The 14121-nt window shown below is 47.6% G+C and overlaps 1 protein-coding gene across 1 annotated transcript in view; it reads right to left on the bottom strand.

Annotated features, from left to right (window-relative positions):
• The window catches only part of dph1 (diphthamide biosynthesis 1), a 97852-nt gene that overhangs the window by 55199 nt on the left and 28532 nt on the right, over nt 1-14121 (bottom strand). The window contains exon 4 of the mRNA XM_014163047.3: nt 212-333. Within this exon, the coding sequence (XP_014018522.3) occupies nt 212-333 (122 nt within the window). The remainder of the gene's footprint in view (nt 1-211; nt 334-14121) is intronic.

Below are 14121 nucleotides of genomic sequence, written 5' to 3'. Positions count from 1 at the left end.
CTAAGGGTACCCAAACTTTTGAATGGTGCCTAAAGCCGGCAAACAAAATCCCTGATGTGTGTGTGTATTTCCATTTGCGCATGTTTTAGGGATGTGATTCGATTACTAATGATTACTTGCGTCATGTCTGAGTCGTGTATGTGTGTCTTTTTGTGCGTGTGTGATACTGTGTGTGTGTGTGTGTGTGTGTGTGTGTGTGTGTGAGACTCACTGAGGCAGCTGTGGCCGTAGTGCACCATGAAGTCTGCCCCCAAGGCGCGAGCCGTGAAGTCGTCCACGCAGCAGGCTCCGTACGTCACATCACCCATCACAATGGTGTCTGCCTCTGTGAACCTGGGACAGACACACACATGACCAAAACCACTCCTCTGACCGCACATGAACACAAATTGAACTATCCCCCTGTCATTCGACAGCCACGCACACACAATCTCCAATCAGCTCAGTCTATTAGCCCCACTGACCTCCCCTCTTACCATGGCGATCGATACCAAACCTGGCTCCGAGCACAGTGGCATCCTGATAGGGTCAGCAGGATCAATCCCCAGCATGTCACCATGTACTGACTCTCTGACTGGGACAAGTCAAGTAGTTCAATCCCCAGTCTCAGCATGTCACCATGTACTGGCTGTCTCTGACTGGGACAAGTCAAGTAGTTCAATCCCCAGTCTCACCATGTACTGGCTGTCTCTGACTGGGACAAGTCAAGTAGTTCAATCCCCAGTCTCACCATGTACTGGCTGTCTCTGACTGGGACAAGTCAAGTAGTTCAATCCCCAGTCTCACCATGTACTGGCTGTCTCTGACTGGGACAAGTCAAGTAGTTCAATCCCCAGTCTCACCATGTACTGGCTGTCTCTGACTGGGACAAGTCAAGTAGTTCAATCCCCAGTCTCAGCATGTCACCATGTACTGGCTGTCTCTGACTGGGACAGGTCAAGTAGATCAATCCCCAGTCTCAGCATGTCACCATGTACTGGCTGTCTCTGACTGGGACAAGTCAAGTAGTTCAATCCCCAGTCTCAACATGTACTGGCTGTCTCTGACTGGGACAAGTCAAGTAGTTCAATCCCCAGTCTCACCATGTACTGACTGTCTCTGACTGGGACAAGTCAAGTAGTTCAATCCCCAGTCTCAGCATGTCACCATGTACTGGCTGTCTCTGACTGGGACAAGTCAATTAGTTCAATCCCCAGTCTCAGCATGTCACCATGTACTGGCTGTCTCTGACTGGGACAGGTCAAGTAGTTCAATCCCCAGTCTCAGCATGTCACCATGTACTGGCTGTCTCTGACTGGGACAAGTCAAGTAGTTCAATCCCCAGTCTCAGCATGTCACCATGTACTGGCTGTCTCTGACTGGGACAGGTCAAGTAGTTCAATCCCCAGTCTCAGCATGTCACCATGTACTGGCTGTCTCTGACTGGGACAAGTCAAGTAGTTCAATCCCCAGTCTCAGCATGTCACCATGTACTGGCTGTCTCTGACTGGGACAAGTCAAGTAGTTCAATCCCCAGTCTCAGCATGTCACCATGTACTGGCTGTCTCTGACTGGGACAGGTCAAGTAGTTCAATCCCCAGTCTCAGCATGTCACCATGTACTGGCTGTCTCTGACTGGGACAGGTCAAGTAGTTCAATCCCCAGTCTCAGCATGTCACCATGTACTGGCTGTCTCTGACTGGGACAGGTCAAGTAGATCAATCCCCAGTCTCACCATGTCACCATGTACTGGCTGTCTCTGACTGGGACAAGTCATTAAGTAGATCAATCCCCAGTCTCACCATGTCACCATGTACTGGCTGTCTCTGACTGGGACAAGTCATTAAGTAGATCAATCCCCAGTTTCAGCATGTCACCATGTACTGACTGTCTCTGACTGGGACAAGTCATTAAGTAGATCAATCCCCAGTTTCAGCATGTCACCATGTACTGGCTGTCTCTGACTGGGACAAGTCAAGTAGTTCAATCCCCAGTCTCAGCATGTCACCATGTACTGGCTGTCTCTGACTGGGACAGGTCAAGTAGATCAATCCCCAGTCTCAGCATGTCACCATGTACTGGCTGTCTCTGACTGGGACAAGTCAAGTAGTTCAATCCCCAGTCTCAACATGTACTGGCTGTCTCTGACTGGGACAAGTCAAGTAGTTCAATCCCCAGTCTCACCATGTACTGACTGTCTCTGACTGGGACAAGTCAATTAGTTCAATCCCCAGTCTCAGCATGTCACCATGTACTGGCTGTCTCTGACTGGGACAAGTCAATTAGTTCAATCCCCAGTCTCAGCATGTCACCATGTACTGGCTGTCTCTGACTGGGACAGGTCAAGTAGTTCAATCCCCAGTCTCAGCATGTCACCATGTACTGGCTGTCTCTGACTGGGACAAGTCAAGTAGTTCAATCCCCAGTCTCAGCATGTCACCATGTACTGGCTGTCTCTGACTGGGACAAGTCAAGTAGTTCAATCCCCAGTCTCAGCATGTCACCATGTACTGGCTGTCTCTGACTGGGACAGGTCAAGTAGATCAATCCCCAGTCTCAGCATGTCACCATGTACTGGCTGTCTCTGACTGGGACAGGTCAAGTAGATCAATCCCCAGTCTCAGCATGTCACCATGTACTGGCTGTCTCTGACTGGGACAAGTCAAGTAGTTCAATCCCCAGTCTCAGCATGTCACCATGTACTGGCTGTCTCTGACTGGGACAGGTCAAGTAGTTCAATCCCCAGTCTCAGCATGTCACCATGTACTGGCTGTCTCTGACTGGGACAAGTCAAGTAGTTCAATCCCCAGTCTCAGCATGTCACCATGTACTGGCTGTCTCTGACTGGGACAAGTCAAGTAGTTCAATCCCCAGTCTCAGCATGTCACCATGTACTGGCTGTCTCTGACTGGGACAGGTCAAGTAGTTCAATCCCCAGTCTCAGCATGTCACCATGTACTGGCTGTCTCTGACTGGGACAGGTCAAGTAGTTCAATCCCCAGTCTCAGCATGTCACCATGTACTGGCTGTCTCTGACTGGGACAGGTCAAGTAGATCAATCCCCAGTCTCACCATGTCACCATGTACTGGCTGTCTCTGACTGGGACAAGTCATTAAGTAGATCAATCCCCAGTCTCACCATGTCACCATGTACTGGCTGTCTCTGACTGGGACAAGTCATTAAGTAGATCAATCCCCAGTTTCAGCATGTCACCATGTACTGACTGTCTCTGACTGGGACAAGTCATTAAGTAGATCAATCCCCAGTTTCAGCATGTCACCATGTACTGGCTGTCTCTGACTGGGACAAGTCATTAAGTAGATCAATCCCCAGTCTCAGCATGTCACCATGTACTGGCTGTCTCTGACTGGGACAAGTCAAGCAGAGGGACTAGGAGTGACATCACTCAGATATTGCTTTTCCATCCCTTTATGATTGACATGCTAAACATCAACAGGGCCTACAGAGCAGTCAGGTTGGCTGGTGGTCCATGAACAGGAGTCAATCATCATCGAACAAAAGAGCTGCAGTCAGTCAGTCAGTCAGTCAGTCAGTCAGTCTGCATCAACAGATGAGACATATTAGAGGGTCAGGATTAGAGGTCGACCGATTAATCGGAATGGCCGATTAATTAGGGCCGATTTCAAGTTTTCATAACAATCGGTAATCAGTATTTTTTTTACACCTTTATTTAACTAGGCAAGTCAGATTAAGAACACATTCTTATTTTCAATGACGGCCTAGGAACGGGGGTTAACTGCCTTGTTCAGGGGGGATTCGGGGATTCGTTTTTGCAACCTTCTGGTTACTAGTCCAACGCTCTAACCACCTGCCTTACATTGCACTCCACGAGGAGCCTGCATGGCAGGCTGACTACCTGTTACGCGAGGGCAGCAAGAAGCCAAGGTAAGTTGCTAGCTAGCATTAAACTTATCTTATAAAAAACTATCAATCTTAACATAATCACTAGTTAACTACACATGGTTGATGATATTACTAGTTTATCTAACGTGTCCTGCGTTGCATATAATCGATGCGGTGCCAGTTAATTTCTCATCGAATCACAGCCTACTTCGACAAACGGGTGATGATTTAACAAGCGCATTTGCGAAAAAAGCACTGTCGTTGCACCAATGTACCTAACCATAATGTAACAGCTGTCGTGGAAGAGAGAATGGGACCAAGGCGCAGACGGAATGTGGATACTCATCTTTTTAATAATCACGAGCAAAGCATCCACAGGAAAAACAATAAACAAACTAACGACAGGAACAGAGAAGCAGGCTCAACAAAAGCAGTGCTCTCAAACAACTACCCACAAGTGACAAACAAAAACACACACCTGTTTATAGGACTCCCAATCAGAGGCAACTAGAAACACCTGCCTCCAATTGAGAGTCCAGCACCCAACCTACACATAGAAAACTAACCTAGAACATACACAACACAAACCCTCAGCCTGTCAACTCCCAAGATTAGGCTGGTGTAACCGATGTGAAATGGCTAGCTAGTTAGCGGGTGCACACTAATAGCGTTTCAAACGTCACTCGCTCTGAGACTTGGAGTAGTTGTTCCCCTTGCTCTGCATGGGTAATGCTGCTTCGAGGGTGGCTGTTGTCGATGTGTTCCTGGTTCGAGCCCAGGTAGGAGCGAGGAGAGGGACGGAAGCTATACTGTTACACTGGCAATACTAAAGTGCCTATAAGAACATCCAATAGTCAAAGGTATATGAAATACAAATCGTATAGAGAGAAATAGTCCTATAATTCCTATAATAACTACAACCTAAAACATCTTACCTGGGAATATTGAAGACTCATGTTAAAAGGAACCACCAGCTTTCATATGTTCTCATGTTCTGAGCAAGGAACTTAAACGTTAGCTTTTTTACATGGCACATATTGCACTTTTACTTTCTTCTCCAACACTTTGTTTTTGCATTATTTAAACCAAATTGAACATGTTTCATTATTTATTTGAGGCTAAATTGATTTTATTTATGTATTATATTAAGTTAAAATAAGTGTTCATTCAGTATTGTTGTAATTGTCATTATTACAAATAAATAAATAAAATAAAAACAATCGTCCGATTAATCGGTATCGGGTTTTTGGTCCTCCAATAATCGGTATCGGCGTTGAAAAATCATAATCGGTCGACCTCTAGTCAGGATAAATAGAGACTAGTTGATAATCTGATTAGTAGGGGGTAGGGGTAAGTAAGGACACTATTATTTTTATAGGACATGGATTTATAGATAGCACATCTGGATGGAAACTGCACATCTGGATGGAAACTGCAGAGGCAGGGTCAATTACAGATGATCTGTCCATCTGTGGCCTTAGCATAAAATACTATCAACTGCCCTATCCACATTACATACACCTACTACGGAAGGCCTTTTCTATTGAGAAAGCCACAAAGCCATACCAGTTTTTTGTTTTCTTTTGCTCTAATCAATTAAAAGCAACAAATTAATTCATTCTGCATCTCATCATCCCTACGGGGGATTAAAATGCAAAATACAACTCCTTAACACTGACTAAAAGGAGTGAATGCTGAAAGCTGAGAAAGAGAGATGTGAATGGATAAAGGACAGAGTGGGGAAAGAAAGGTGTGAATGGATAAAGGAGAGAGTGAGGAAAGAGAGGTGTGAATGGATAAAGAGATGTTTTTGTAGCTGCTATGGTTTAGTGGCTGTGTTTTGACATATTCAGGCTAGCCAGGAAAGGTAGAATTAATAGTGAGAATAAAGGGGAAAACGAGACAAACATACAGTGTAGCCTACCCACCAACCCAGTCTGACTAACAACAGCTGGCTGTCTACTCAGTGAACCCTTAGACACTGTACACTGGCTACAGAGGCCGTTTCCTCTCTCGCTCTCTCCCTTTTTGAATTCCTCTCTTCCACTGGATTTCATTGTACCTTCAACCTTTAGTTTGATAAGAGGTAGTTCAAAGTTCACTCTCCTTTCCCGCTTCTGTTTTCATCTCTCTTTCTCTGTTTTCCTCTCCATCTGTTTACACCTCTCTCCTTCTCTAATTCCCCCCCCTCTCTCTCGCTTTGTTTTTATCCTTATCTTTTTCAGAATCCCTGACCCCCTCTCTCTCCTCTCTGTTTTCCTCTCTCTCTCCTCTCTGTTTTCCTCTCTCTCTCCTCTCTGTTTTCCTCTCTCTCTCCTCTCTGTTTTCCTCTCTCTCTCCTCTCTGTTTTCCTCTCTCTCTCCTCTCTGGTTTCCTCTCTCTCTCCTCTCTGTTTTCCTCTCTCTCTCCTCTCTGTTTTCCTCTCTCTCTCCTCTGTTTTCCTCTCTCTCTCTCTCTCCTCTGTTTTCCTCTCTCTCTCCTCTCTCTCTCCTCTCTGTTTTCCTCTCTCTCTCCTCTCTGTTTTCTTCTCTCTCTCCTCTCTGTTTTCCTCTCTCTCTCCTCTCTGTTTTCCTCTCTCTCTCTCCTCTCTGTTTTCCTCCCTCTCTCTCCTCTCTGATTTTCTCTCTCTCCTCTCTGTTTTCCTCTCTCTCTCTCCTCTCTGTTTTCCTCTCTCTCTCTCTCCTCTCTGTTTTCCTCTCTCTCTCTCTCTCTCTCTCCTCTCTGTTTTCCTCTCTCTCCTCTCTGATTTCCTCTCTCTCCTCTCTGTTTTCCTCTCTCTCCTCTCTGATTTTCTCTCTCTCCTCTCTGTTTTCCTCTCTCTCCTCTCTGTTTTCCTCTCTCTCCTCTCTGTTTTCCTCTCTCTCCTCTCTGATTTTCTCTCTCCTCTCTATTTTCCTCTCTCTCCTCTCTGTTTTCCTCTCTCTCCTCTCTGATTTTCTCTCTCTCCTCTGATTTTCTCTCTCTCTCTCTCTCCTCTCTGATTTTCTCTCTCCTCTCTGATTTTCTCTCTCTCCTCTCTGTTTTCCTCTCTCTCCTCTCTGTTTTCCTCTCTCCTCTCTGTTTTTCTCTCTCTCCTCTCTGATTTTCTCTCTCTCCTCTCTGATTTTCTCTCTCCTCTCTGATTTTCTCTCTCTCTCCTCTCTGATTTTCTCTCTCTCTCCTCTCTGATTTTCTCTCTCTCTCCTCTCTGATTTTCTCTCTCCTCTCTGTTTTCCTCTCTCTCCTCTCTGTTTTCCTCTCTCTGTTTTCCTCTCTCTCTCTCTCCTCTCTGTTTTCCTCTCTCTCTCTCTCCTCTCTGTTTTCCTCTCTCTCCCTCTCTCTCTCTCTCCTCTCTGTTTTCCTCTCCTCTCTGTTTTCCTCTCTCTCTCTCTCTCTCTCTCTCTCTCCCTCCCCTCTCTGTTTTCCTCTCTCTCCTCTGTTTTCCTCTGTTTTCCTCTCTCTCTCTCTCTCTCTCCCTCCCTCTCTCCCTCTCTCCCTCTCTCTCTCCCTCCCTCTCCTCTCTGTTTTCCTCTCTCCCCTCTCTGTTTTCCTCTCTCCCCTCTCTGTTTTCCTCTCTCCTCTCTGTTTTCCTCTCTCCTCTCTGTTTTCCTCTCTGTTTTCCTCTCTCTCTCCTCTCTGTTTTCCTCTCTCTCTCCTCTCTGTTTTCCTCTCTCTCTCCTCTCTGTTTTCCTCTCTCTCCTCTCTCTCTCCTCTCTGTTTTCCTCTCTCTCTCCTCTCTGTTTTCCTCTCTGTTTTCCTCTCTGTTTTCCTCTCTCTCTATCGATGCTCAACTACCTTCACCCTCCAGAGAGGCATGGACTCTCTTTATATTTGTTCTCGTTCTCCATTTCCCTCTCTCTCTTCCACTAATGGCTGCTCTGGTATGAAGGACACTACAGTCCACCTGAGCCTAGTAAAACACAGACACATGGATGAAGGGAACTCATCCAGTAAATCAATATTGGCTTTCCAAGATTTGATTCGCTTATCCTTTCTTTCGTCAAGGTCTTGATTTCAGTGTGTGTTGTGCATGTTGTGTGTGTGTGACAGAGAGTGAAAGAGGGAGAGCTGTGCAATAGAGGGATCCTGATAATGGGAGACTAAGAACTAGCCTAAATCCCTCAGTTTGGTGTGTGTGTGTTTGTGAGAGAGAGATACTGGCTCTCTCTCTGAGTCTGAACAATAGGCTTCCTTAAATCTCATTGCCCCTGTTGTTTTAAGGCACACTAATGACATTGTTAGAGCTGCATAAATGTATGTCTCCCAGGTAAAACATATATATGGCTATCCCACAAGAATGTTGAAGAGAGATGCCCTGCAGTCTACCCTCCACAGCAGCGGTCTACCCACCACAGCAGCGGCCTACCCTCCGCAGCAGCGGCCTACCCTCCGCAGCAGCGGCCTACCCTCCGCAGCAGCGGCCTACCCTCCGCAGCAGCGGCCTACCCTCCGCAGCAGCGGCCTACCCTCCGCAGCAGCGGCCTACCCTCCGCAGCAGCGGCCTACCCTCCGCAGCAGCGGCCTACCCTCCGCAGCAGCGGCCTACCCACCGCAGCAGCAGCCTACCCACCGCAGCAGCAGTCTACCCACCACAGCAGCAGTCTACCCACCACAGCAGCAGTCTACCCACCACAGCAGCAGTTTACCCACCACAGCAGCAGTCTACCCACCACAGCAGCAGTCTACCCACCACAGCAGCAGTCTACCCACCACAGCAGCAGTCTACCCACCACAGCAGCAGTCTACCCTCCATACTGCAATCTCCACAATGCAAACGACCGCACTGCAGAATATTACTGTATCTAATAAAGCATCCATCTGCAAGAAATATCATTATTATGCCATCTTATTGGTGCTACACATCTCATTATTTCCACTGCGTGAGTACACTGAAATACCTGGGTAATAGATGCAATGAATCTGATTACAGAGCTGAGGCCCCAATGAGAGATGTGATGCTACCTGGGATCAGGAGAGTAATTACAGAGCTGAGGCCTCAATGAGAGATGTGATGCTACCTGGGATCAGGAGAGTAATTACAGAGCTGAGGCCTCAATGAGAGATGTGATGCTACCTGGGATCAGGAGAGTAATTACAGAGCTGAGGCCCCAATGAGAGATGTGATGCTACCTGGGATCAGGAGAGTAATTACAGAGCTGAGGCCTCAATGAGAGATGTGATGCTACCTGGGATCAGGAGAGTAATTACAGAGCTGAGGCCTCAATGAGAGATGTGATGCTACCTGGGATCAGGAGAGTAATTACAGAGCTGAGGCCTCAATGAGAGATGTGATGCTACCTGGGATCAGGAGAGTAATTACAGAGCTGAGGCCTCAATGAGAGATGTGATGCTACCTGGGATCAGGAGAGTAATTACAGAGCTGAGGCCTCAATGAGAGATGTGATGCTACCTGGGATCAGGAGAGTAATTACAGAGCTGAGGCCTCAATGAGAGATGTGATGCTACCTGGGATCAGGAGAGTAATTACAGAGCTGAGGCCTCAATGAGAGATGTGATGCTACCTGGGATCAAGAGGAGTGCAATCCCCCTGTCCCACCGGAGTAGGGCTGAACGAGGGAGAGAAAGAAGGAACGAGAGAGGGGGCTATAGAAGGAGAGAGGGAAAAGGAGAGAGAGATAGGGAGAGAGAGAGAGAGAAACATTGAGGGAGAGATGAGAAAAAGGATAGAGAGAGAGAAGGACGGCTACCAGTGTTTACAGCAACCCAACCCTCATCCCCATCTCACATTGGACTTGTGATAACACATCTCTCGCTCTCCATTTCCTGGCTGGAGTTACCATCTCTGGCTCTTGAGCTGAAACATCTGAAGTGAAATGCCATTAAGATGTCATTTAGATGACGAGAAGCCTGTGAACTTGTTAATTATGGGCCCTCTTCAGCAGATAGTTAGAACAGAGCTCATAGCTAGGTGACTGGAGAGTTGTGGTTATGTACTACAGAGAAAGATGCATAAACAGATGCTCACTGTACAGCTTGACTAAGGGGTTATTTACATGGTGGATCGATGCCGTTCCCTCCCACTGTCAAGGGGATCACAAGGTTAGATCCATCCACGTCTCGCTGTCCTCAGGAGATGAGATCCTTGCCTGACTGTGACAGGAATTTCATCAGAGCCCAGCATGGGTGAAAGAGGGGTCTCTCTCTCTCTCTCTCTCTCTCTCCTCTCCTCTCTCTCTCTCTCTCTCTCTCTCTCTCTCTCTCTCTCTCTCTCTCTCTCTCTCTCTCTCTCTCTCTCTCTCTCTCTCTCTCTCTCTCTCTCTCTCTCTCTCTCTCTCTCTCTCTCTCTCTCTCTCTCTCTCTCTCTCTCTCTCTCTCTCTCTCTCTCTCTCTCTCTCTCTCTCTCTCTCTCTCTCTCTCTCTCTCTCTCTCTCTCTCTCTCTCTCTCTCTCTCTCTCTCTCTCTCTCTCTCTCGGCAGACAGACTTCCCCATCACCACACAAACCCATTCCCTGTCAACCAACGACACTTCTTCCTTGATGACAATGAATTGTTTGTGCTTTAACTAACATGCTGCTTTAATTAGTTTGATTAGGTGCTGACAGGCGTTTGGGTTGTCACTAAGCCTTCATTACGAAGACTCCCGTGGCGTTGCTCTGGAGATGGAGTGCTTCTCCCTTCAAGACATTCAATCATGATGTTTCAGACACAATTCTGACTGTTTACTACGGAGATTCATCATTACACCAACCTAACAAGACAGACACTACAAACAGCTGTGTGTGTGTGTCTGTGTCTGTGTGTGTGTGTCTGCGTGTGTCAAGAAAACTCTGGCAACATTCTACCAATATGTCTAACTGTTGTTGATTTTTGCGAGGGGAATGGACCAATAAAGTTGTAGACAGACCACAGTAAGCTGACTTAACAAGAGGTCCAGTCATATGAAACAAAACATCCCCCAACAATTGAGACATTGACAAGTACACACAGCAGACAGAACAGACAGAACAGACAGAACAGACACAACAGACAGAACAGACACAGCAGACAGAACAGACACAGCAGACAGAACAGACAGAACAGACAGAACAGACACAACAGACAGAACAGACACAGCAGACAGAACAGACACAGCAGACACAGCAGACACGACAGACAGAACAGACACGACAGACAGAACAGACACGACAGACAGAACAGACACAGCAGACAGAACAGACACAGCAGACAGAACAGACACAGCAGACACAACAGACACAGCAGACAGAACAGACACAGCAGACAGAACAGACAGAACAGACACAACAGACACAGCAGACACAACAGACAGAACAGACACAGCAGACACAGCAGACACAACAGACACAGCAGACACAGCAGACACAACAGACACAGCAGACAGAACAGACACAGCAGACAGAACAGACACAGCAGACACAACAGACAGAACAGACACAGCAGACAGAACAGACACAGCAGACACAACAGACACAGCAGACAGAACAGACACAGCAGACAGAACAGACACAGCAGACAGAACAGACACAGCAGACACAACAGACACAACAGACACAACAGACAGAACAGACACAACAGACAGAACAGACACAGCAGACAGAACAGACACAGCAGACAGAACAGACACAACAGACACAACAGACACAGCAGACAGAACAGACACAGCAGACAGAACAGACACAGCAGACAGAACAGACACAGCAGACAGAACAGACACAGCAGACACAGCAGACACAGCAGACACAACAGACACAGCAGACACAACAGACAGAACAGACACAACAGACAGAACAGACACAGCAGACAGAACAGACACAGCAGACACAGCAGACAGAACAGACACAGCAGACACAACAGACAGAACAGACACAGCAGACAGAACAGACACAGCAGACAGAACAGACACAACAGACACAGCAGACACAACAGACAGAACAGACACAGCAGACACAACAGACACAGCAGACAGAACAGACACAACAGACACAGCAGACAGAACAGACACAGCAGACACAACAGACACAGCAGACAGAACAGACACAGCAGACACAGCAGACACAACAGACACAGCAGACACAACAGACACAACAGACACAGCAGACAGAACAGACACAGCAGACACAACAGACAGAACAGACACAGCAGACACAGCAGACAGAACAGACACGACAGACAGAACAGACACAGCAGACAGAACAGACACAGCAGACAGAACAGACAGAACAGACACAGCAGACACGACAGACAGAACAGACACAGCAGACAGAACAGACACAGCAGACACAACAGACACAGCAGACACAACAGACAGAACAGACACAGCAGACAGAACAGACACAGCAGACACAACAGACACAACAGACACAGCAGACACAACAGACACAGCAGACACAGCAGACACAGCAGACAGAACAGACACAGCAGACAGAACAGACAGAACAGACACAGCAGACAGAACAGACACAGCAGACAGAACAGACAGAACAGACAGAACAGACAGAACAGACACAGCAGACAGAACAGACACAGCAGACAGAACAGACACAGCAGACAGAACAGACAGAACAGACAGAACAGACAGAACAGACACAGCAGACACAACAGACACAGCAGACACAACAGACACAGCAGACAGAACAGACACAGCAGACACAGAACAGACACAGAAGACAGAACAGACACAACAGACACAGCACAGACACAACCGACAGAACAGACACAGCAGACACAGCAGACACAACAGACACAGCAGACACAGAACAGACACAACAGACACAGCAGACAGAACAGACACAACAGACACAGCAGACAGAACAGACACAGCAGACAGAACAGACACAGAACAGACAGAACAGACACAACAGACACAGCAGACACGACAGACAGAACAGACACAGCAGACACAGCAGACACAACAGACACAGCAGACAGAACAGACACAACAGACAGAGCAGACACAGCAGACAGAACAGACAGAACAGACAGAACAGACACAGCAGACAGAACAGACACAGCAGACAGAACAGACAGAACAGACACAGCAGACAGAAGACACAGCAGACACAACAGACACAGCAGACAGAGCAGACACAGCAGACAGAACAGACACAACAGACAGAAGACACAGCAGACAGAACAGACAGAACAGACACAGCAGACAGAACAGACACAGCAGACAGAACAGACACAGCAGACACAGCAGACACAGCAGACAGAACAGACACAGCAGACAGAACAGACACAGCAGACAGAACAGACAGAACAGACACAGCAGACAGAACAGACACAGCAGACAGAACAGACAGAACAGACACAGCAGACAGAACAGACACAGCAGACAGAACAGACAGAACAGACACAGCAGACAGAACAGACACAGCAGACAGAACAGACACAGCAGACACAACAGGACACAACAGACAGAAGACACAGCAGACAGAACAGACAGAACAGACACAGCAGACAGAACAGACACAGCAGACAGAACAGACAGAACAGACACAGCAGACAGAACAGACAGAACAGACAGAACAGACAGAACAGACACAGCAGACACAGCAGACACAGCAGACACAGCAGACAGAACAGACACAGCAGACAGAACAGACAGAACAGACACAGCAGACACAGCAGACAGAACAGACACAGCAGACAGAACAGACACAGCAGACAGAACAGACACAGCAGACAGAACAGACACAGCAGACAGAACAGACACAGCAGACAGAACAGACACGCAGACAGACAGACAGCAGACAGAACAGACACAGCAGACACAGCAGACAGAACAGACACAGCAGACACAGCAGACAGAACAGACACAGCAGACACAGCAGCAGCGCCCGCCCTGCTGTGAGATCCCTACGCTGGTCTTTAATATGGGCCCATTGCTGTCGCTGTGATTTATGAACAGCAAAACCATTTTAATCTCCCAGCTGTGTGCCACGGTGCACCCCTCAGAGAAGCCTGCCGGGGACTGGGACTGGGCGTGTGGAAGTGTGTGTACGCGTCTGTGTGGAAGGAAGAGCAGGAAAGAGAGAGAGAGGGAGAAACAGAGCGATAAGGGAAGGAGTGACCTGGCCTGCTGAGTTTACTGAGAGGAGAGGAGATTCAGCAACACTTGGAGGACAATGGAATTCAATAAAAAAACATTTATTGCTAAAAGTAGAACCAACGCATTTCAGCTTTTGGCCTTCATCAGGGTTTTACTAACTGAGAGGGCCATTCCATTCCTTAATGTCTCAAACCCTGAACAACATTCTATATTTTCCTTACATCAGGTGGAATGAGGTCTGGCTTTACTGGGGATAAATGCAATGCTA

This window comes from Salmo salar, chromosome 20 (genome assembly GCF_965601325.2).
Source record: "Salmo salar chromosome 20, fSalSal1, whole genome shotgun sequence".
Classification (NCBI taxonomy): domain Eukaryota; kingdom Metazoa; phylum Chordata; class Actinopteri; order Salmoniformes; family Salmonidae; genus Salmo; species Salmo salar.
This window is presented reverse-complemented; position numbering and strand designations above follow the sequence as displayed.